Here is a 23,117-nt window from a genome sequence, read left to right on the forward strand (position 1 = left end):
GGAAGAAAGGCTTAAAAGAGGCAGAGGAAGAGGTGGACAGCGATCTGGGGCAAATCGCGGGGTGCTATTCAAGGAGCAGGAGGGTGGCTGCTTTAAGCGTGGGTGGAGGAAGACCAGAAAGGCCCCTGAGAGAAAAAGGGAAGAGAAGGGGAAGCTGGGGAGGTTAACACGGAAGAGCGCAGGAGGGCGGTAAGGGGAGAAGGGGGGTCAACAGAAACACAAGTGTGCAGCTTGGAGTTGGGACGAGGTGGGTCCCAGGACACAGAGGGGGATGTGCGGGGCCGAGAGCCTGATGACAGGGCAGCTGATCCTTGCAGGATGGCAGCAGAGGCACAAGGAGAGCAGAGGGAGGAGGCTCTGCAAGGTGCAGGGCCCCAGCCAGAGAATTAGGGGAGCCCTCGGGGCTCCTTACCTGCTCCGTGTCCCTCTCGTTCAGCGTGGGTAGGGGGGTCCGGGCGCTGGACATGGCGCCGGTACCTCAGGGGAGGGAACCGAGAAGCTTGGAGGAAGGGTGGGAAGGGAAGGCGCGGAGCCCGGCCGGGCGGGGCTTCTCACAGCAGGGGCACCCGCGGCATGGGCCCCCGCCGGGGGTGCGGGGAGGCCGGGCAGCCGCTCACGCCAGCCCGGGGATGCGCCGCTCGGGCTAGGCCGCGCCGGCTCCGAGCGGCTCCGGACCGCACCCCCCCGACCCCCGGCTGGGCTGTGTCGCCTTTCGGCCGGGCCGCGCCGCTCCGCCTACTCTCTGCCGCCGCAGCCGACCGCCTGCCTCGCTCCTCCCCTGCCCTCAGCGGCACTGCTCCGCGCCCGGCACACAGGCAGCCGCCGCCGGACCTGCTGCTCCCAACATGGCCGCCACCACCGCCGGCTCTCGGCTCTTTCCGCCGGCAGCAGCCGGAAACATCCGAAGCGGCGAGGAACGGGAGCGGGGCGCGCCTCCTCCTCCCAGCCAGGGACTACTGGTGAATTCCGGAAACACCCGAAGAAGGTAACCCCCGGGGACGCGCGCGCCTCCTCTATTCCGAAGGCCAAGTCTCGGCTCTGTTTACGGAAACCCACGAAGCCGCTCCGCGTACTCCGGCCACGCCCACAGACCTTTCCCCGCCCACTTAGTTGGCTCTCGGCAGTTTCCGGAAATACCCGAAGTGGCTCCGCGTGCCCTGAGCCGGCCCCGCCCCCGCCCCGCCCCGCAGCCGACCGCGCCGGTCGACCATTTCCGGCAACACCCGAGACCCAGGGAGTCCGGGGTTGTTCCCGCCGGTGGTTCCCAGAGTCTGACTCTTCGTTTCTTTCCGTCAGTTTCCGGGTGTTTTCAAACCCTGAACCGGGAGCGTGGATCACCTGTGAGCGTTACCTAAATAGAAAATAAGACTGTTAGCCAGTCTGCGATTGGCATCCTTTGGTTCTAAAGCAACTAACCGTCTGCATGTCCATTCGTCTGTCGATCAGCTCATAAAATCCGTCTGGTTTATCTTCCAGCCTATCAACACATGTGTCACCTGTCAAATACAGCGTTAGTCTGTTAATAGTATACCTACCATTCACCACCTGCCACCCTCTATGTGGCTCCTATTTATCTGTCCATACATCCCGCACCTACGCCGCAGGACTCTTCTGTGTCCAGGGCAGGCACCACCAGGTCAGCGTCCTTAGCTCCCAGAGCTGGGAGGCTGCAGAGGTCCTCTCAGCCCTGCACTCCAGCCCCCTCTCTGTGCAGTGAAAATGCTGTGTGATCTTGGAAAAAATCACTTAATGTCTCTGAGTTTAGGCTCAACAGCCCCATGTTGAGAGAATCCATGTCTTTGTTCCACTGATGACCTTCTAAAGATCTTTGAATTCCAGTCACCTCTCCTACTCATTTCCCAGTTATTTTTTTTTAACTCTTTTAATGTTAAAAACAGCACAAAATGACATCACAGTATGGTAACATTGAGTCATGCCAGTTAGGAGAAACAGTCTTATCTTCATTCATATTTCAGTTATCCCTTCTAAGAAGAAAACTCATGGAAAAGGAAAGCGAAGGTGGTTGAAAATGAGGATTCCTCAGAATGGTACAAAGAATGGACACCTGGAGGAGTTTTTTTCCTTCCCTGGGCCTCAGCTACCCCATCAAAAAGTGATGTCATTGGATTCATGAGCTCAGAGATCCCTGTCAGGGAGTGCCCCTGACTCTAACGGGAAATTCATGTGGCAACCTGAATCTACTCTTCACTTCTCCCTAGGCTGTCTCCTCCTGGAAAGGCAGTTGGCTGGTGACTGGTCTGATACCTCTGGCTCTAAGCTGTCCCCTCCCATCACACCCAAGACATGCTGGAGCTTGTGCCAGCCCTCCCACCCAGGGCTCAACAGCAGCTTAAGGTGGGCAGAGGCCAGAGTCCCCACAGGAGCCAGAGACCAGTCTCAAGCAACAAATATCCAGAGATGCAGGGGCAGAGAAGCCTCAGGGGTTGTGGAAAAAAGTGCTGGTTGGACCACTGACGCTTGACTTCCAGCTCTCAGCTACAGTATCTTGAGCAGAGCTGTTGGCCAAGTCTAGAGAAATAGACCACCAGACAGAAGCAACAAGATGATGGCAGAGAAAATACCTAAGGTGACAGGTAATAACCGTGTAAAGTTCTAGGAAATGCACGGGACTCCAGGATCCTTTCCCATGTCACATCCCAGCTCCTCTCAGGCACCCAGCCTTTGAGGAAGAAGTTGATGAGGGAACACAGGAGGAGGTGAGGGAAGAAAAGGATGAGGTGAGGACAGAGGATATTCCTTTCCCCCACGCCAAATTCATCTCAGAAGTCCATGAGAATGATCTGCCCTCTGGTGGCCAAAAAGAGACGCACTGCTGATTCCTGTGCATATCACCTCCAAGGACTTGGAGGGGGAAGAAGGGAAAAGAGGAAGGGGTCGGAGGAGCAAAGGAAGGTGTCCTTAGGAGTCCTTCCTAGTCCATGCTCTCATCTAAGCAAACTCTACCTCCTCCCTGCTGCTACTCAAGTTTTCACCCCTGCCCTCTGCCCCTTAGCACCCACCCCCACCCCACCCGTCCCCACCTCTTTCTCACAAGGCTGCCTAACTGGTCTTCCTGCCTAGACTCCCTCCAACCTACCCCACCAGACATGCCAAAATAATCTTCCTAAAGTTCAGCTCCAGTTACACCTCTGCCCTGCTACAAGGCTCTCACCAGCTCCTCTGCGGGTTAGGCAGGCTGGCTTCATGGCCTATGACTTGTGCAGCCACACAAAGACCTACTCTTTGAAAGACCTTCAGCTTGATTTAATGCTCGGCTGTCACCCTCTTGAAATTTTCGCCAAAAAAATAATAATAATAATAATTTTAAAAAGAGATGCAGTATTTTTAAAAAAAGAAATTTTCACCAAGGGGGTCCTACATTTTCATTTTGTACTGGGTCCCACAAATTCTGTAGTTGGTCCTGGCAGTAGGAAATGTCGTTAGCCTGCATACAAAGCTTTGCACAATCTGACCTCAACTCACCTTGCTAATATCCTCTCCAACTAGGTATCACCTGTTGACACCTTCCTGCCAACTCCTGCCCTGCCACCAAGCTCTCTCACCTCCATGTTTTTGTTCAGGCTGATCAATTGCCAGCCACCTACTTCAGCTTCCAGATGTACTTCAAGATCTAATTCAAATGTCACCTTCTCAAATCCCTGAACTCACCTACTTCTTTACTGCCATACATTTACCCTTCTCCAATGTGCCAATTCAGTCATTCACAAATCTCTATTGAGCACGGACTATGGGGAAGGCACTGTTCTAGGCTCTTTGTGTCTATCAGGAGGATGTCAGAAGGACCAACAGCAGCCTCAGACTTGGAAGCGGCAGAGGGGAAGTTGATACCAGCTGGAGTTCAGGGTTCTATGTGGCTTCCTGGAGGAGGTAGTGGGGCAGGTCCCCAGTGACTCACCAGTGTGACAAGATGACACCCCCACATACCCAAAGCTGGAGGTCCATGGAGAAACACTTCTTTCTTCACCTACTACCCTCCCCAGGGACAACAGTGCCCAGGGCCCCTGGTCCCAAGGACAGCAGGGACATTTCCTGATTCCCAGTGGTGTCCCTTGTGCCTCATACAGTCTGTCAATTCCATGGGAATGAAAGCCACAGGGTTTGGCTCTAATCTCCTCTTCCTTCAACTCCCTTTCCTTATTTAGCTGCATGTAAATATCTCCTGCTGCCGAGGAAGCCCTCTCTGCCCTGAGGGATGAGAATGCTAAGTGATACCGTGGGGAGGCCATCAGCCATATCCAGAACAGAGGTAATCCTGTTCACCAAACAAGCCAGTGTTCTTAAACAAGAAAAGAAAAAAAGAAGGAAAAAAAGAGGAAAGAAAGGCTGTTACAGGTTGAAACATATCAACAAAGTGCAATGTGTGAACCTCAGATTCTGATTCAAACAAATCAGCTGTAAAGAGATTCACAGAAGAGGTTGAGATTGATCGAACAGCAATGTGAATGCACTTAGTATACTTATACATGTTTAAGGTGGTAAATTTTATGTGTATTTTTCCACAATTAAAATTTTTTAAAAAGATATTCATGGACCAATCGAGGAATGTGAACACTGGATATTAGAAGACATTAAGGGATTATTAATTTTTAAAGTGTGACATTGATATGTTTTACTGAAGAGTCTGAACATCCCTTAGAGATGCAAACAGACCAATTTACCGATGAACTATCCAAGATTTACTTTAAAATAATCCAGAAGGGAGGGAGATGTGGGGAGATTAAGATAAACCAACATTGGCCAGATTTGTCAAAGCTGGCTCTTGGCTGCCTTGGGTCTCATTGTGCCATTCGCTCTTTTTTTGGGTGTGTTTGAAAATGTCCATGATCACAAAGGAAAGAAAAAAGGAAAAACATCTGCTCCCCTGCCCCACCCCGCCCCGCCATTATGCCGTTTTTCTCTTGCTGGACTGAGAGCCTCCTTTTTGCCAGCCTCCTCCACGGAATGGGGCCCTGGGAGAGCTGAGGCTGTCTACCTTGTTCATGGCTGTGTCCCCAGAACCTGGAACAGCGTGTGCATCGCCCCCAGCTCACCGTGGTGGGCCGGGGGCTGTACGGCCTTGTGAGCCTCAGCTCTGACCCACTGTCCTGAGTGCTCAACCACAACTCTGACCTCGGAGGGCTGTGGGTAAGTCTCAGAGACAAACTGCTCACCCAGGAAGATGTGGGTGGGATGGAGGGCAAGAGGCCACACCCCAGGTCAGGGAGAGGAGTGGACGGACCAGGGCAAGGTCAGGCTAGAAGTCCCCATACCCTGCCCCCTAGAATGGCCCAAGCTCATGTGGACACCATTGCACCAGTCAGTTTTTGCAGCCTCCAAACACCCAACCCAGCCTGAGCCACGGTCAGAGATCGCTGAGCCAGGGCCCACCCATCTTCTGGAGAAGGGGTGGGTGAGGAGTGCAATCCAAGGCCCTCTGCTTGGTTCCCAGCCAGTCACCCGGGACAGGTGAGGGGCACCCTTCCTCTGTGGAAAGCCCTTTCAGTGGGACCTGCCAGGCATAGGGCATGATCCCAGCAGGCCCCAGGGGTTGGAGGACTCCGGAAACCAGCATGGCGAGGGCACCTGGCACCATCAGTGCTGGAGCAAAGGGGGTCCCGAGTGTCTGTCATTATGAGGGGCCTTCCCAGCTCTCACCTGAGACCCCCCTGCCCCACACCCTTAACTGACCACAGATCCCCAGGCTCTCAGGTGAAGATGTGTCAGTCTTCTTAAAGCAGAAACGGCCAGGCAGCCCGGGAGACCAGAGCTCTGGAGTTGGACAGCCTGGGGCTCGGCCTGGCTCTGCTGCTTTGCTGGCTCTGGAAATAGCAGGCAAGTCACCTCATTCATCTCATTGTTCCCTCACCTGTATAATGGGCACAATACAGGGTGACCCATGACTGGGACCAGGGCAGTGCCCCACCTGCGCTCCATGGTCCCCAGCACAGTGCCTGCCCCTGGGGCGTCGCTCTTGTGTGTGGAGTCTGAGCCTGCACATGGTTGCCTCGGCCCTCTGCTACGTTGCTCCTGCTGCCTCTGACCACCCGGCTGTGGGGTCTGAGGAGTTTCTGAGAGATTGACCTTGGCATTGGGAAAACTGCAAGTCCTGTCCAGCTTCCTTCTCCGGAGGCTGGTGTGCTCTGTTGGTTGAGGGGAGAAAGGCATGAACCAGATTCTATGTGAAGGCTCTCGGGGAGGCACCTGCTTCCTGGGAGGCAGGAAAACAGACCCACAGGGGCTGTGGGACCACCATACCTTTCACTGCACCTACAAGCAGGGGCACCTCCTCCATTCTGCTGTCCTAGGGAGGCCAGTGGGTGCCTCCTTCCCAACAGCTTCAGGGAGAGGCAGACACGGAGAAGCTATAGCCCCATCAGAGATGTGCTCCCATCCCAGCCCATCTCCTATGACACCTCAGGGGTGCACAGGACTTTGGTTTACAAAGGGCCTGGAATGCAGTCTCACTGGGGCTGCACAGCAGCTCAGTTGTGTGAGGGGTGGGGTGGGTGACGCCTGTATTTTACACAGAGCAGAGGGAGGTTAGATTTGAGGAGCTGCAGAACCAGGACCAGATAGACCAGTGATGTAACTAAGGCACACACAGAGGCCCAGCCAGTGACCTCTCTTGACAACCACAGAGTGCAGCTTCCCTTCAAGGATGGGAGGGGTGCTTTCCCCTTGTCTCAACTGGCTTTGCCAGGGTTACTACCAGTATCCCAAAAGATCTCCCTACCAGACCTAGTGGGGGCAGAAGGTGGCCAGCTTCAGAGAGCAGAGGAGTAATGGGACTGAGGGGCACAGGTGTCAGGACTCAGGGCCGGCGGCACCCTCTTCTCCCAACCCCTCTCTCAAAGTCATGACTAGGTTTCACACCCGGAGGAACTTGCTACTGCCAGTTTCAGGAGCACTGACAGTCGTGTAGGTGGCTTCCTTGGTGTTTAAGGTCAAGAACCAGAACGGCTCTTGATTGGCGCTTTGATCAGATCAGGGACCCCAAGCAATCAGTCACCTACCTCCTGAAACTCCTGCACTCTGGGGAGTCATGCCTTCAGCTCCATTCTCCTCCCTGGTGGTGCCCTTGGGCAGCTCCCATCTGCATATACTCGTATGGTGCCTAGGGTCCTGGCTGAGGCTCAACAGACCCCCGCTGGCCAAGATATGGGGCTAGTCATGGAACAACCATGCCACAGCCACCGTGGCAGCCACCCATGCACAAACTGCACTCTGGGGCCAGTTTGCACTGGGAAAATGTCGCCGAGGAATACACACCAGGAGGACACTTGACAAACATTTATTGAGCACCTCTGTGCCAGGCCCTCAGCAGGGCTCCACTAAAATGAAGTCAATGCAACCTAGACCCTGCCCAGGAGGAGCTCACAGTCTAGTGGGTCAAACCATCAACCATATCCACAGCAGCAAAGGTGCATTTAACTTCACAATTTTACAAATTTTTATCTAAGTTTTCTCAACTGTCAACACCACGCGACACAGCCACATTGTTTTAAAAGCACATGGGCAGAAATGTAAACCATCACACGATTGAGAGGATGGACAGAAATCACCTGCAATTCATATTCATGTTTCAAAGCCAGACTTTCAGCATTATTTATTCCTATTAGGATACACATCTTGCTAATTTGCAGAAAAGCTGGTAAAGACAAAAAAGCTGGGGAGTTCTGTGGCTCGGCTGACACCGCACATAGGTGGAGCCACCGACACAAGGAGTCCTGAATTTTTACCCACTTTCTTTCTACCACACAGATCTTCTAAAATGTCCCCCAGACAAGGGCCCCACATTCTTGGGCTCCTTCTCCCAGGCTTGTCAGATGGGAGAAAGGTCCACGTCCCAGGAGCCAATTCATGCTGACATCACTCACACCTGGTTTGACACACAGCTGGCCCACAGGTGACACCAGCTCACGTAAGCACACAGCATACCTCGCTCATACCCAGATCTTTCCTGACTTTAGAGATAACCTTCTGGTCAGTGTCATAGGGGAACAGCTGCCCAAGCTGCCCAAGTCCTACCGTGGCCCCTTTCTCCCTGGATGCACCATATTTATCTGCAGTAAAGCATGGTGAGGGTGTGTGGTATAAAGGCAGCTGTCTTACTCATCTTACACGTCCCTGGATTCTAAATGGTTTGGGGATGAGAGAGCTCCCCATCACCATAGGGGAGAAACAAAACCCCACACAGATGTGGCCTGTGATGGTCAGTCTGGGAGGGTAAGCAATCTGGTGAAGAGATCCAAAGCAGGCCGTCTCCTGGTCCAGGGAAGGAGGAAACCGGGCAGAGGCTGGGGTTGAACTAAGGCAAGGAGGGCAGGGTAACACTGTGAGGCAGTGTGCAGAGACAGCAGGTCAGGGCCATGTGCCCCCCACCCACGGGGGGGCAGAGGACCGAAGGGAATCTCTCCCTGTTGTAGGCTCACCACGACCACTTCACTTTGCAAAGTCCAGATTAAGTCTCAGCTTTTAGAGTATGGGTGTCCCTAGGCACCCCCACTGCAGCTCCTCTCAGACAGAGGCTTACCCAATGGGTGACAAGGTAACAAACATGAAAGAAAAGGTGTTCGATCCCATTTCAAGTACAGGGTAAGGGGTAAGGTACCCCACTGTGACTGACAAGAAATCCATCCCAGCACTGCCCTACCCTCAAGGGCGGGCAGCTTTCTGGCTCCCACCAGGACAGCCTTTCAGCCCTCCTGTCCCTCCAGGTTGACCCAGGAGGCTGGATACACGGCTAGCAAACCCCTTCCCACAATGACGGCCCAGACGGAACTCTTAATAAAAAAAAATAATTTATTGTCAACAAAGGAGATATATACAACAGGAAAATAGGTGAAAAGAAGAGTAGGAATGAATGGAGCCCCCCCAGTGGGCTTTCAGTCTCCTGCAGGGATGAAGTGGGAAGAGGTAATGGAGGCCTCCTGGTTAGGGAGCCTGAATAGTGGGGGAGGAGGGGCGTCCCCCGAGGTAGTGGGACTCAGTTCAAACCCCATCATGACCACCTCTTGTGTAAGGCACTGTGCCAAGGGAGAAGGGGGGTGAGGAAGGCTGAGAGGCTGGGAGGAGGTGGGGGGACAGAGAGGTCTGGGTCAGCAAAAGGATTGGGGTAGGTGTTCTCCACAGGCCCAATGCCCTACCACACGACAGCCCACAGCCAGCCTTGGGCACCTCTGGGCCTGGCACATGCCCTGCCAGGGGCAGACATGCTCTAGTGCCGAGTAACAGAGGGTGCGGCCTCCCTTCCGCCCCTTCGTCCTGCCTTGGCACCTGATTTTGCTCTCTCCATCAGGTGGCGGAGCTGGGCAGCTCTGAGTGTTACGCCAAAGGGGGACACTGCTTCTTCCCTCCCTCCCAAACCCCCTCCCCAGGCAAGCAAGGCCCTACACACCACTGCCTGCCTCTGGCTGGTCCCCTACAGTGGTGTTGGATTCTGGCAGGACCGCAGGCCAGTCTGGGGTGTCACCTGCTCCCACACCTTTGGTGCCCTGGGGGTGCTTGGACCAGTCTTGCAGGAGGCTGACTGCTGGGGGCTCCTCCATCCGCACACGGATAACCTGCAGATCCAGTGTCCCGCGAAGCCCCGGAGCGGGCGCTGGGCAGGGATGGGAGCAGAGAGCAGAGTCAGGGCCTCCAGATACCCCCACATGAGAATGTCCTCTGAAGGCCTCAGCAAGCTGCACCCCCATTTCCAGCCCTTCATTTCCTCAGTCAAGTGCCTGATATGAGGGGAAGCTGAAGGACACAGGAAGTTCTACTCCTGGTTCATCCAAGCACCACCACAAACCAGAAAACAAGGTCATGGCAACTCAGGCCTAAGCCGGATGATCTCACATTATTTTGGCACATGACTGCTTAGTGTTGTATCTCCATTTTGTCTAAAATTTATTGGGCATCCTAGCCTGATGGGTTCTGCCCCGTGTGGGCGAAGGTAATGTGAGTGGAGAGAACACCCAAAAGCAAAATAAGACTTGGGTTGGCCACCAAGGAGCTCATGAGTGGACAGAAGACGACACTGGACAGAGTCCTGGGGCAGGACCTCAGCTCGGCTCAGCCACCACCCCAGGCTCTTCATCTCCTGAAGAGTCAATACCTACTACACAGGCATCAGATGTCCACCTCAGCAGTGTGGAGAAGCTACTCATATCAGGGCTTAAACAGGGGCAAGTCAGGTGGAGAAAGACAAGTACCAAATGATTTCACTCATATGTGGAGTATAAGAACAAAAGAAAACCTTTAGGAACAAAACAGCAGCAGAATCACAGAACCCAAGAATGGACTAACAGTTACCAAAGGGAAAGGGACTGGGGAGGATGGGTGGGAAGGGAGGGACAAGGGTGGGGAAAAAGAAAGGGGGTATTACGATTAGCATGTATAGTGCGTGGGGGGCACGGGGAGGGCTGTACAACACTGAGAAGACAAGTAGTGATTTTACAGCATCTTACTACGCTGATGGACAGTGACTATGAAGGGGTATGTGGGGGGGACTTGGTGAAGGGGGGAGCCTAGTAAACATAATGTCCTTCATGTAATTGTAGATTAATGATACCAAAATTAAAAATTAAAAACAACAACAACAACAAAAAAAAACAGGGGCAAGACTGCCCAAGGTTGGTGAGCAGCCACAGAAATGTCCCCAGTGACGTTGGGCGTAAAAGTTCTTTACATTGGAAAAAAAAAAAAAAAAGGTGAAAGAGGTGATTGCAACTGCTGCAATGTCTGTATTGAGAAAGATCAGTATTGTAGTTTTTCTTATATCTTTTTTTAGAGAGACAATTTAAAATGTGGCAGAGAAACCAGGTGCAATTTGCTGTAGTTTGCTGAGGCTTAAAATTACTTAACGGCTGCCAATGGGTTGCATTAATTGAGCAAATTTTGCTTTGTATTTGCATAAGCTGGTTTCTCTCTCCAACATACTGTAAGCTCCTTGAGGGCAGGCTAAATCTTGCTCACTTGTTCCTTAATTACAAAATTACTGAGCAACCATCTGTGCCCACTGTTTTAGCTGCCAGGGGTCCAGCAGCACAAGGAACAGTGGCTTTGGAATTTCTGTTCCAGTGACAAGAGCCAATAAATAGGAGAAACAAATACAAGATGCAATATGATATAAGAACAAGCAAAATAAAGAACCTACCAGGGAAGGGGACACGGTAGCATGGAGGGCCTCATGGAGCCGGAAAGGGAGCTAAGATGTACAAGGAGTGAGGAGCCAGCTGTGTGGGTAGGGGAGCAGCTCTCTGGGCACGACAGCAAATGCAGATGCCCTGGCGGACCGTGCCTGCCACCCACTGTTGCAGGAACAGCAAGGCCAGTGGCAGTGCAGAGAGGGTGGGGAGGGGCAGGAAGGCAAAGATCCTGCAGTGAGGATCACAAATCACGCGACTCTGGTTTTTAGCAGGAGTGCGACAGGAACAGCATCGGAGGGCTCTCAGCAGAGCAGTGACAGGATCCAACTTGGGTTTTCAACAGGGACACAGCTGCCATATGAGACCAGACCACGGTGGGCAGAGATCAGAAGCCAGGATGATTAGCTAGATGGCAAGAGATGGCCTGTAGCAGGCAGAAGGAGTGGAGGCGCCACCAGGAGGGCAAATGCTGAACGCACTTGGGAGCTGGACCTAAGAGGATCTGCTGATGACATATGCGGCGGGTTTGACTCCAAGGGTTTAGCCCGCGCAACCTGAAGAATGGAGAAAGGAAGAGAAATCTGGGAAGAAGTGGTGTGCTGAGGGTTCAGGGAGGAGAGTGGGGGTTTGGTTTGGATGTGCTGAGTCTGAGAAGTACTTTAGACAACCAAGTAGAAATGTCACATGGGCAGCTGGAAGAGTCTAGAACTTAGGAGAGAGGTGGGAGTGGGAGTTGTGAGCACATGGATGGAACTAACAGCTGGGAACCCAGACAGGATCACTCCAGGGGTGCGTACGGGCCCTGACCTGTGGCTGAGGCATCTGGTCACTCACTCACCTGCCCACCAAATACAGAAGCAACACCTATTCTGGGCTGGGCGCTGGGGATATCACAGTAAATGAAACAGACCAAAATCCTGACCTAAAGTACCTTACGTTCTAGAAAGAGGACAAAAGACAACAGGATCCGACTTAGGGAGCACCGTGCGAATGAACAAGCCGGAGGCAGGAGGAAAAGGGGACAAGCGTTGCCCAAGAGGCCAAGGGCAGGAAGTGTCTCCAGGAAGGAGTGAGGGACAGGCTTGTTATTGCAGCCAGAGCAGCAAAGATTAGAACTGAGAACCACCGGATTTCTTTTAGGCAAGTCCACGGTGACCTTGCCCAAGAGCAGTGTTAGGGTTGGGTGGGGAGGATGACTTTGACCCAAGTGGCTTCCAAAGAGAACCTGAAGGCAGTTAAGCATGACGATGCCTCCCAGCTTTGCTGCAGAGGTTTGGGGTCAAGTGACACAGGGGCTGGGGAGAGAATGAGGGGTCAAGAAGGGAGAAATCACAGCTTTGTGAGGGCTGCTGGCTAACATCCAGAAGAGAAGGAAAAACTGATGGTGGACAGAGAGAACGGCTGGCAGGGGAGAGGGCACGGCTCTGGTCTAGCAGGGCCAGGCTTTGGCAGGAGCAGTTTAGTTACAGCAGCAGGAGAGAAGGCAGAAGACATGGCCTGGACGCCGGGGGAGGGTGGGCTCATCTGTGTCTGTATTACAGCGGAAACACATACAGACCGTCGCCTACGAGGTGACTGGCCATGAATGAGGTGCCTGGCCTCCCTGAGGCTCAGTTTCCTCTTCTGTAAAATGGAAATTACAATACTTTGTATCGTGGTTGCGTGGATTTAAGGAAATAACCTATTAACGTATTAAAAGAGTCCAGTATGTAGTAAGAAGCTAAGTTAGGGACTTCTCAAAGCAATGGAAGTGCCAGTTCTTTCTGGTAGCAAGGAGGACAGGTGTGAAGTGGGGTGAGATGGGGACGCTCCGGAGGATCAGGAGAGGGAGGCGTGAGATGCAGTAGAGAGGTCTTTTCAGAAATCATGTGTGTTCAGAGCCACGAAAGAGCAAGCCAGGACTTACCAGTCTTCAGGACAAGCTGAGCCCTTTTAGCACCCCAACCTCAGAACTGACTCCCCCTTCCCTGGCCTGGCCCAAACCCCTGTGCTTCCCCTGCTTCATTCCCCTGCCATTTGTGCCTGTGCACAAAGGCATGCACCTTCTCCAGGTGGGCCCAGGTCTATTTCTCCTTTCTTGTTAAAGCTTGTCTCTGAGCAGTGACTCTGGAAATGTCACCACCAGAGTAAGTGAAGGCAGCCACCATCCACTCATCATTCAATAAATCTTTACTGAGGGCTTTCTTTGTGCCAGGCACTGTTCTAAGTGTTAAGGATACAGCAGCGAAGAAAGACCCTGCCCCTTGGGAAGCTCACTCATATACTCTCACACTCACCCACTCTTCTTTCTCCTTGTCCAGAATGGAAACACACTGGGCCTGGCCAAAGTATCCTAAGCCAGATCTCTAAGTCCTACTTAAACACCAGCAAGACAAAAAGGCTCTTTCCCCTGTTTGTGAGTGGACCCACAGGGGCTCACCTCTTCTCCTAGCCTGGACACATTCCCCACTCTCAACCTGCAAGGTCCTTGGAAAGTTCCAGGAAGTCTTCACTGACTGCTCCATACTCATCCATCAGGCTCAGCTCATCTGACCACAGTGAACTTTTCCAACTTCTAAATCCTTGATTTCTAAACTTCTGAAGTAGTAGCTCTCTATTTAAATAAAATCTTCCAAGAATCTCAATACATAAAACAACTCAAAGTAAAGACATTCTGGTTGGAGCCTCACAGGTCACTGAGAAATCTGTCCATGCTTTGGGACCTTGGGAACAGTCTGAAACCACTGGTCTGGAGCCTTTTCTCTGTAGGAACCATTAGGGGTGCCCCCCATTCCCTATTTGCCTCTGCACTGCCTCCAACATGTACCCTCAGACTGCGAGTTTCTGGGGGATGGAGCCTGCCCTGCTCATGTCATCTCCCACGGGCCTCCCTGGGGCCGGGCTGCAGGAGCGCCTGTCGCTGCTCTGCTTGGTGTCTTGTCCTCTGCGATTTCTAGGCCATCTCCAGCCTCCACAGATCCTGCCACTGCCAAGAACGCTTTTGTCTCCTCCTTCCCGCTCACGCCATTCAACCAGATTACTGAACCCCAAAGCCTCAGATTCTGCCCTCTCACCGCAAATGAAACTGAGATCTCAGGGATTTCCTTCTCAGCTACTCAGCACTCCAGATAGGTGGAGTTTGGGCACAGGGTACCCCAGGACTCAAAAAGAAGGCTCCCTTTCGAGAATGAAACCAGAAGACGCATTAACCAGTGGAAGAGGTCAGCCATTTAGAGCCGCGATCCACCGAAGAGAACGAGGAGACTTGGGAAGCGCTCAAGTCCAAGCAGAGCACAGTCTCCGGGAGGCAGGACTGGAATGTGGCTCAAGCTGAAACTTGAGACAATTAAGACCATGATCTACACGAAGGGGTGGGGCCTGCCTCGAGATTAGAAAAACTAGAGCCCATTTTGATAAAATATAAATAAATGAAAGCACAAGTGCACACACACAAGCACACAGAAAAGTTTGCAAAGAGGCAAAAAGACACAGCTGAACTATTAGCAGCAGGCCCTAGTGGTGAGTGAGGTGGGGCTGGAAACAGGGCACGTTTGCTTTTTTCTGTATGCAAAAAGCACGCCTCATTTTAGAGAGCCCTGCTTGGGGGAGCCTCGTGTGCCATCTTTCTCTGGGCTCCAACTCCGAATGCACAGTTCAGACAGGCGGGACAAGGCACTCTGCGTCACTCATCTGTTCCTTCCAGAACCATTTCCTGAGCCTTGAGATGCTGTGAGCAGTGCCTGGCTTGGTGAGATGAGGAGGAACCAGGCTCAGCCTCTGCCCTCCCTGGAATACATTCCAGTCTCATCTGAATTCTGCTACTGCTTGGCTGTGTGACTACTGTAGGCAGAACACTGGTCCCCCAAAGATGTCCATGTCCTAATCCCCAGGACCTGTGAATACAGTATGTTACGTGGCAAGGGAGTGTTAAGGCTATAGATGGAATTCATGTGACTGATCAGCTGACTTTAAAATAATGCGATCCTGGACGATTTGAGTGGGCTCAATGTAAACACAGAAGTCCTTAACCGGGGAAGAGGGAGGTGGAACAGTCAGAACAAAGACAGTACCCTGACAAAGACTCTGCTGGCTTTGAAGTTGGAAGGAGACCACCAGCCAAGGAATGTGGGCAGCTTCTTATGAGCAGGGCAAGAAAATGGGCTTCCCCTTAAGAGCTTCCAGAAAAGAACACATCCTATTGGGATCTTAATTTTAGCCCAGTGAGACCCATTCCAGACCGCTGACCTCCAGAACTGAAAAGCAGTTAAGTTTGCAGCAAATACAGTAGCCACCAAAAATGAATACAGGGACCACAGGGAAGAAGGAATCATTTTTGAGACTCAGCCTTTTCATATGGGAAGATATTTTTGTGAGGGCCCAATGAAGTGTATATAAAAGTTTCTGAAAATTGTTAGCATGCAATACAAACAAAAGGGCTTATTGCTCATAAGGCAATTCACTGAGTTGCACGCCCACAGAGGGGTCTGCTGAGTGTTCACCACGGGTCTATTCTCCTGTTAGTCCTGTTTAGGCCCTCACTCCACCAGAGCCAGGTGGGCACCTCTCATGCTCCAGGCAGAATCAGCCTAAAGTGTGGTGATGGGGGTCAGGCTCTGGGCAGCACTGGCTTTTAGCCTAACCTAGTGACCCGTTCCAGGACACTCCCAAGGACCTTGCAGAAAAGCTCAGCTCTGTGGCAGCCTCCCTTGTGCAAAGCCATCTGCCCTTGGCTGCATCTCCCATCAGACCCGAGTACCAACCACTTCTACCTTGGGTTCTGCTGCAGAGCAGCCTTGAGGCCAACCCCTGGGATGTGGCCAGCCTCACTGCCCTGCCCCAACCCAGTTGTCCCCCCTCTCAGGGGCTCACCTGGAGAGGGACTTTCTGGCTGGGGAAGGCCTCCTGCTGCTGCTCTTCCCTCTTTGGGTGGGTCCTTGCTGTCTGAGGTCCTGAGCTGGGTGTGGGAGAATAGCTGGAGCACAAAGCCTGGGGGGAAGCTGCCATCAGTGAAGTGTCGGACCTCAGCAGGAGCTGCAAAAGTCTCGGTGGGCGAGTCGGGTGACGGGGGGTCTGGAAGGACAGGATGGAACTGAGTCTAGGAGGGCTGCCTAACTCCCCTGAGGCCTACATCCAAAGGCCTGAGCCCCACACCCAGTGGCTCAGCTTTCCCCTTGGAGTGCTGCAGCCAGCATTCACGGCCGCCCCCAAGGCAGGGCCTCCCTTCACCTGGGTCAGGGTCGGGATCCAGGTCCAAGTTTTTGGTCATAGGTCTGCCTCTTTTCTTTCTGACTGGCTCTTCCCCAGGGGGGTCCTTCCATCTCTGACCACGGGGCTTCTTACTTCCTGGCTCTATGACAGGGGCAGCTGCAAAAAGAAAAGCCCTCACAACTTCTCATGAGGCCAGGCCCGAATCCCGCAGCCTCCGTGGGAACGCTGGAATGCCTGCCCGGCAGCCTCTCCCCACTCAGAACACAGGGTCCGTGCCTCCCCCTCCTCCCAGCTCAGCCTCACTGGCTTCCCAGAGGACTGACCAGGAAGCTCAAGGGGGCGGAGTCCCCTGGGCCGGCCCCTTTTAGGGAGGGATGGGTTTTCTTCAGAGTCCAGGAGCACAACAATCTCAGCTGGCATCTTGGCAGGGTGTGAGTCGGAGTCTGCGTCTACATCAACGTCCTGGCCTGAGTCTGAACGGGACAAATGCCCAGTGAGTTCTGAGCACTCTGACGGGTCTGACTTTTCCCTTGGTCCCCCAGGCCCCACCCACTTACCTGAGTTGGGTGGGGACGGCTGCTCAGCTCTGACATCTTGTAGAAGGGCCACCCCCTCACTCCAGGCCTCCAGAATGTTGCTCTTCTCGGAAGGGCTCAGGTCCAGGGTGTGAGGATGCTGCTCCAGGATGTGTGTGCGCGCGGTGTCCGCCGAGGGAGACCGGATCTCAGCCCCGCACACCATGCAAAGCGCCCGCCCGCTGCCTCCCGGGCTGTTTCCCACCAGGAACTCCTGCTCCCAAGACACCTGCTGCTTGGGCTCCTCACAGCGATCACCACCTGCCTCCAGCAGGCTGGACCTTGGAGGTGGGGTCTTCTCCTGCTGGGCCACTACAAAGAGGAAGGAGAGGCTGTCACTAGTAAAGGTGCCCATAATACAACACAACTCCCAAAACTTGGTGTGTGTTGGGGGCACCCTCCTACTCAGTCTCTCTCTCCCCTCGTGGGAGCCCATGAAGCACTAGCTGTATTATTAAACACAACCGGTTGTACCGTTTGGTAGCCTAGCTCACCCCAACACCTTTTTTCAATCTAGTCTCAGATCACAGGTCCATGTGTGTTCTTCCAATAGGCTATATCCCTGCATGTCTTCGGCCTCTGCACATCTGTCCAGACTACCCGAGCAGTCCAGCAAATTCCTATATCTCCTTCATGAAGCTGCTCAAATCACCCCCAGTGATGCCTTCCTGGCCTCCCACCCCTGGAAGTTGATTATAATCATATCTGACTTCCAGGCCACAATGCACACTTGAGGATGAGGATGGTCAATTTTACCATCCTATTGCCCCCTGGACCTGGCACATAGGAAGGGAGATGCTAGCCTCCTTCCCAGCATTTGCAGCTATGACCCTTGCCAAGGCAGGCAGGCAGGCTTTGAACTATGTTAGCCTGGCAGTTCAGTGCTTCCATGCAGTGCCTGTGATTCTTCATGGCTGCACCTCTCTTCCATCTGAGAGGATGGGACCAAACACAAACGTGGGAGGCCGTAACACCTGGGACTGTCTGAAGAGGTGGCATCGGAAATGGGTGAGAACTGGCTGGGATGTGCAAAGCTGGGTTGTACCTGTCTCCCATGTGACTGTGGACAGGAACCTTGACCTCTTAGTTCAATCAATCAGGCTGCCTAACCCACCACTCCTCCAAAAAAGCTCCCATCATTGCCAACACTAAACTGAGAGGTTGGTTCTTAAACTTCATCAGATGACCCACCACTTCTTCCGTCTTGATTTTTGGCACCTGGCTTCCAGGTCATCAGCCTTCTGGTTTTTCTTACTCCCCTGAGGCTTTAGTCACCTATGCCAGTTCTTCCTCATCTCTTCTCGTTTCCTAGGGGGTTGCCGAATATCTGTCTTCTTCATGGCCTGCCATCTGCCCCCCAAACGCCCTGTTCCTCTTCATTCCTCTTTTCCACCACAGCCCATGTCACCACCCACCCTAACAAGCACTTCGCATTTTTTTTTGCTGTGACTCCACACTACGCTGTGGGCTGCCGGGCAGCAAGCATTTTTGATTGTTCAACACCTGTATTGCCAGTGTCAAGATCAGTGCCTGGCAGGTAATGCTATTCAGAAATGTCTGATGAAGGACTAACCCAATCTCCAACCTGGAATCCCTGGAGCACTGCACAACTCAGTGCCTGGGCCCCTTCCTCTAATGACCTCATCCCATTACCTGCCTGCTCATAACTGCAATTTATACCTCCAGCCAGACTCTCCCATGAAATTTAGATCCATGTATCTAACCTTCGATCTGACCTTTCCATTTGAACATATCATAGGCATCTCAAGCTTACCATGTTCAAACCTTACCCCCAACTTCCCACAAGCCTACACCCCAGCCTCCCCATCTTGGGCAATGGGAAGCCCATCCTTCCAGTTGTTCAGGCCCCAAACCCTGAATTCATCCTCTTTTTCTCTCCCATTCCATATTATTCAAGAAGCTTCTGCCACAGGACTTTCATACTTGTTATTCTCTGCCCAAAATGCTTTCCCTCCAATTATCTACAAGATTCACTCCCTCACTTCTTTTGGATCTGTGCTCAAAATTCACTTTTAGAGAAGCCTTTCCTGACCACCCAATAATCCAAATAAAACACTCCCACTTTCTTTGCTTTAGTGTTCTCTGACGCACTCATCACCACCTGACATACTGTGCATTTATTTATATTTGTCTCTTTGGTCACTACTATTAGTAGATGTATGTTCCAGTAAGGCATGTTCGTCTTTGCCGTCATTAGCACGCCCTGCCTGAAACAACGTCTGGCGTACAGTAGGTCCCCAGTAAGTACCTGTTGAATGAATTAACTTCCCTGTATTTGTATTTTCTCATCCCTAATAGTGGAGACAAAGGTCACACTTGCAATGTTGTTAAGAGGATGAACTGAGACAGCCTGGCATTGAGCAAAACACTCTGAGGACCAAAAGCTCTGAGAAAGGTAGTGGCCTTTATTTCCCACACTTATTTGATAACTCTCCTGGTTCCAAAAAAGATGAGAGGCAGTGAGGGAAACACTATGTCCCTGCTGAAGTTAAATGAATGGCCTTGGTTCAACCTCTTTTGGATACTATCCCCTTAAAAGAAGAGGTATCTGGCCTGGCAATAAAAAGATACTGGCGTTTTCATGATTAAGTGTTCCATCAAGATGGCTCTGTTTTGTAAGGGGTTGCAAGCTCCCTAGGACTAAAAAAATTGGTGAAGGGGGAGGGGAAGACAAATGCTCCCAGACTGTTCCTCGAATCCCTTCCAAAGGCCAGTCTCCTCGGGTGGCTGAGGGTCCTCCTAGCAAGCACATCTTTTCGAAACCAGGCGCCGTACGCAATCCCATGCACCCTTTAAGTCCTAGATTCTGACACCTGTGGCTTATGCAAGTGAAGGGGACGGAAAAGGGAGGCTGGAAAGCTTTAGCACGGAGGGGCCTTAAAATCCTCTTGCCCGCCTCCATCATCCGAATTGCTCCGGACACCAGGCTGCCAAACCCAGGCTCAAGCCTGGAGGCCTTGCCGCCCCTGAGCCTGCCTCTGCCCGCGCGGGGCGGGAGACCGCGGCCGCAGACACCCAGAGCCGCGGGGAATCCGGCCGCTGGAGATGGGCCCGGGCGAGGGGGCACTCGGGCCCCATAAGACCCGGAGCGCGCCGGGCGTGGATCGAAGGCTCCAGACCCTGGGCGGGGGCGGGGAAGGGAGAATTCGGGGAGGCCTGAGATTCCAAGCCCCGGTGGGGGCGGAGCAAGAGCGCGCCCGGGCCCCAGGCCGGAGGGGGGCGGAAGGGTGCCGGGGACCAGGCCTAAGTGGGAAGGGGCGCCGGGGCCCCCGGCCCGGAGAGGGGGGCCCCCCAAGCGGAAGGGGTTGGGGCGCCGGGACCCCAGGCCCGAGAGGGGTTGGTGGAGGAGGTGCCCCGGCGCGTGCCTGGGGGGGGTACCCTAGTCCCGGACCGTGACGCGGAGGCGGCGTCCCCTCCCACCTCACCTCGGAGCATCGGCTCGGGCCGCGGAATCACGGCGACCACCATGGCCTCCTCCTCGTCCTCCCCTTCCTCGCATTTCAGCGTCACCTCGAAGCAGTCGAGCGCAGCGCCCTCGGTCTTCACGGCCATGGTGCGGCCGGCGGAGGCCGCGGTGACCGGACGCCGGAGGACGCACAGCCGGCGCTGCCGCCCGCCGCTTGCCGGGCGGGCCTGCGACCGGCACGTCCGGGCCTCCAGAGACCAGGAGCGTCTGGAGCCCGCGCGGGGAGGGCTCAATCCGGGGCCCTCGGCCCCCGCCGCTCCCTTTTATGGAGGCCCATTGTCGGCGCCCTCCCGGCCGGCCCGCCGCGAGCCCGCCCCCCCAGCCCGCGCGGCCAATCGCGCGTGGCCCCGCCCCGGGCACGCGGCTCCGTTAGAATACAGGGACCCGCAGGGCGGCGGGAAGGCTCCTGGCCGCCCCGCTGCGCGGAGGCCTGCGCCCCCAGGCGAGCCCGAGGGTCGCCCTCCACTGAGATGCCGGTGGGGCCGATATGCCGGCCTGAAGAGCGCTACCAGGCGCCCTAGGATTTTGATCGGGATCGCTTTTGCCTTTTCCTAAAAGAGCCTTTCTCCTCCAGAAGATGACCCCGGAGGGAAAACAGTCGGTGAGGGAGTGGACGAGGCCTTGGCCGGGCAAGAAAGGAGACTGAATTCCTTCCGAATTGCCAGCAGTTTGACCTTGGGCATTCTTGAGACTGCCTGCCTCTTCCTTTCTTTCGAAAAACATTGAGGAAGCCTTCTGGACAAGGGAATGCAAGGATAAAGAGCCAGGCGGAGTGTGGGCGCCCGCAAGCCTCCCCTGATGGTTGTAATTTCCATTTTTTTTAAACTTGAGACCAGAGATTATGCCCCTCCCCAAGGTCACACAGAAATCCTTGAGAGCGCCAGGACCAGGGTCTGGTTGCCATGACACCACTGCCTCAAAATCCTACTCTGGGTGAGCTTTTTTACGTCTGGGCCATAGACTGGGCCCATCCCTGGAGAAGCTGGAGAAGCCCTAATGAGATTTCGGTTGAGAAAATGTCTGACTCTGAAAATCCATCTTAAGATGCCACTGTACCAGACCAGACCCTAGTAATTCGGAATAATGTAGTAGGTTGGGAGCAGGAGAGATGTGACCTAGTCAGTATGGATTACAGGAGGTCTTTTAGGTGAATAATATTGTTACTTTCAAGTGTATCCCAGACTAAAGACTCACAAGGAAAGGTATCACCAAGCCTATTTAACTAATTTCTACCTAATGGTCACCCTCTACCCTTTCTGGCTGATCCCTTCCTTGCCCTTCTCTGCTCAGTATTGCCCTGTAAGGATGCAGTTCCTTAGGCTCCCAGGACACTTGCCTTCAGGCCTTGGTTTGGCCAGTGGGAGACAGTGGCAGGAGACTGGAAGATAAGAGGAAGTAAAAAAACAGGGTATTTCTTCTCTTTCTCTGGCTCTGCTGCATCAGGGTTTCCAGCATCAGAAGCAGCTCTCTGGCTCCAGCTGCTGCTGGATAGGCTGCTATGGTTCCTGCTTCTGGACGGTGATCCTCACCCTGGACCCCATTAATTCTGTCTCCTCCGTTGGTCCCTCCAGTTTATAAATGGTGGACAGTTTCTTATTTTGGCTAATCTCTCAGTTGCCTCACTGGTCCCCTGTGGGCTTCTCAGACCTTTCATCACTTCTGTCTCCAATGTCACCAGTCTCCTCCGGTGTCACCAAAATTCTGTTTTACCTACTTAGAGTGGTTCCTATTTCCTTGGTTGGCAACCCTGAGTGATAGAACCAGGATTGTACCAGGCACTTTGTAGACATTATTTCTTGAATTTCTTAAGTCTTATATGATAGATTGTATTGTTTGTATTTTACAGAGTGGGAAGTTGAGGCCTAAAGGGTTAAATTACTTGCCCAAGATAAGACAGCAAGAATCCTATTTCATCAAATCTAGGATGAGCATTTCGCCCCACGTTTTAACGTCCTTGAAGTGGGGGCACTTTCTATAATGGACAGCACTGTGAAGTTTTAGGAATATCAAGGAAGCGTAAGATGGCCCTTCTGATAGTGATGCCACTTGCAAAACATAAACTATGCTTAGAAAGACATAGGTGAGGCCGCTTTGTGACCACCAACAGGACTCAGTGAGTGCTGCATGCAGACCAGAGAGAACTTGAACCCTGCTTGACTCCTGCCCTCTGCATCACCATTATAAAGATAACCCAGTCTCTAAATTGTCCACTGCTTCTTGACAGCATTTAATCCAGAACTGGACCCCACTTCCCTTATCCCTCCTTAGGACCATGGAACACAAGCCCAAATTTAAGGAGACCCGTGAGGATGCATTCTCCTTTACTGCAGCAAATTATGTAAACCTTCCTATTACTGCAGTGTATTTCTGGTGGTCCTTGGTTAGAGGGCTTTGACAACTTTAGCCAGTTTATTTTGTTTACATTTTTCTTTTTTATGTGTAGGAAGAGTATAAAGACATAAAAATCTATGTCAAATATCAGTAAGTCTCAGAGTTCTTTTAGTAAGTATAAAACACTGTTTTAAGAGATAAGAAATCCTGGCATCCGAGTTTTGCAGTGATTTTTTTCTTACGGCTGCATAAAACAGTGGTTCATCTTGTAATCTGTGATGTCCTAGATTTAATGAAATATAGTTAGTTGCAAAAGCAGGACTTAACTGGGGTTCTGCCTGTCCCCTGTCCCTCCTCCTTCCATGACAGTACCAGCCTGCCTCTTAGTGAACTTCAACTAGTTAT

General features: G+C 52.9%; 2 protein-coding genes and 1 long non-coding RNA gene across 12 annotated transcripts in view; 1 reads left to right on the forward strand and 2 right to left on the reverse strand.

Annotated features, from left to right (window-relative positions):
* Window positions 1-955, reverse strand: part of MARK2 (microtubule affinity regulating kinase 2) — a 57,505-nt gene extending 56,550 nt beyond the window's left edge. For all 9 annotated transcript variants that reach the window (XM_036926646.2, XM_036926636.2, XM_036926604.2 and 6 more), the window contains exon 1: window positions 413-955. In XM_036926646.2, the coding sequence (XP_036782541.2) occupies window positions 413-466 (54 nt within the window). In that variant the 5' untranslated portion in view covers window positions 467-955. The remainder of the gene's footprint in view (window positions 1-412) is intronic.
* Window positions 868-4,431, forward strand: LOC118932862 (uncharacterized). Its single transcript, XR_008999156.1, has 3 exons — window positions 868-985; window positions 1,297-2,594; window positions 3,508-4,431. It is a non-coding gene; the product is annotated as an uncharacterized LOC118932862 (long non-coding RNA).
* A 4,353-nt stretch (window positions 4,432-8,784) lies between these two features.
* Window positions 8,785-20,683, reverse strand: SPINDOC (spindlin interactor and repressor of chromatin binding). Of its 2 annotated transcripts, none has more exons than XM_036926557.2 (6): window positions 20,341-20,683; window positions 16,877-17,206; window positions 16,643-16,792; window positions 16,338-16,475; window positions 15,981-16,181; window positions 8,785-9,563 (listed from the first exon to the last, which is right to left on the reverse strand). In XM_036926557.2, exons 1-6 carry the CDS (start codon window positions 20,465-20,467, stop codon window positions 9,469-9,471), a joined length of 1,041 nt encoding a protein of 346 aa, XP_036782452.2. In that variant the 5' UTR covers window positions 20,468-20,683; the 3' UTR covers window positions 8,785-9,468. The 2 variants fall into 2 exon arrangements, with proteins under 2 accessions (XP_036782452.2, XP_036782443.2); XM_036926548.2 differs by having other exon boundaries at window positions 8,785-9,601; window positions 20,341-20,682.
* Window positions 20,684-23,117: the final 2,434 nt, after the last annotated feature.

This window comes from Manis pentadactyla, chromosome 9 (assembly GCF_030020395.1).
Source record: "Manis pentadactyla isolate mManPen7 chromosome 9, mManPen7.hap1, whole genome shotgun sequence".
Lineage (NCBI taxonomy): Eukaryota > Metazoa > Chordata > Mammalia > Pholidota > Manidae > Manis > Manis pentadactyla.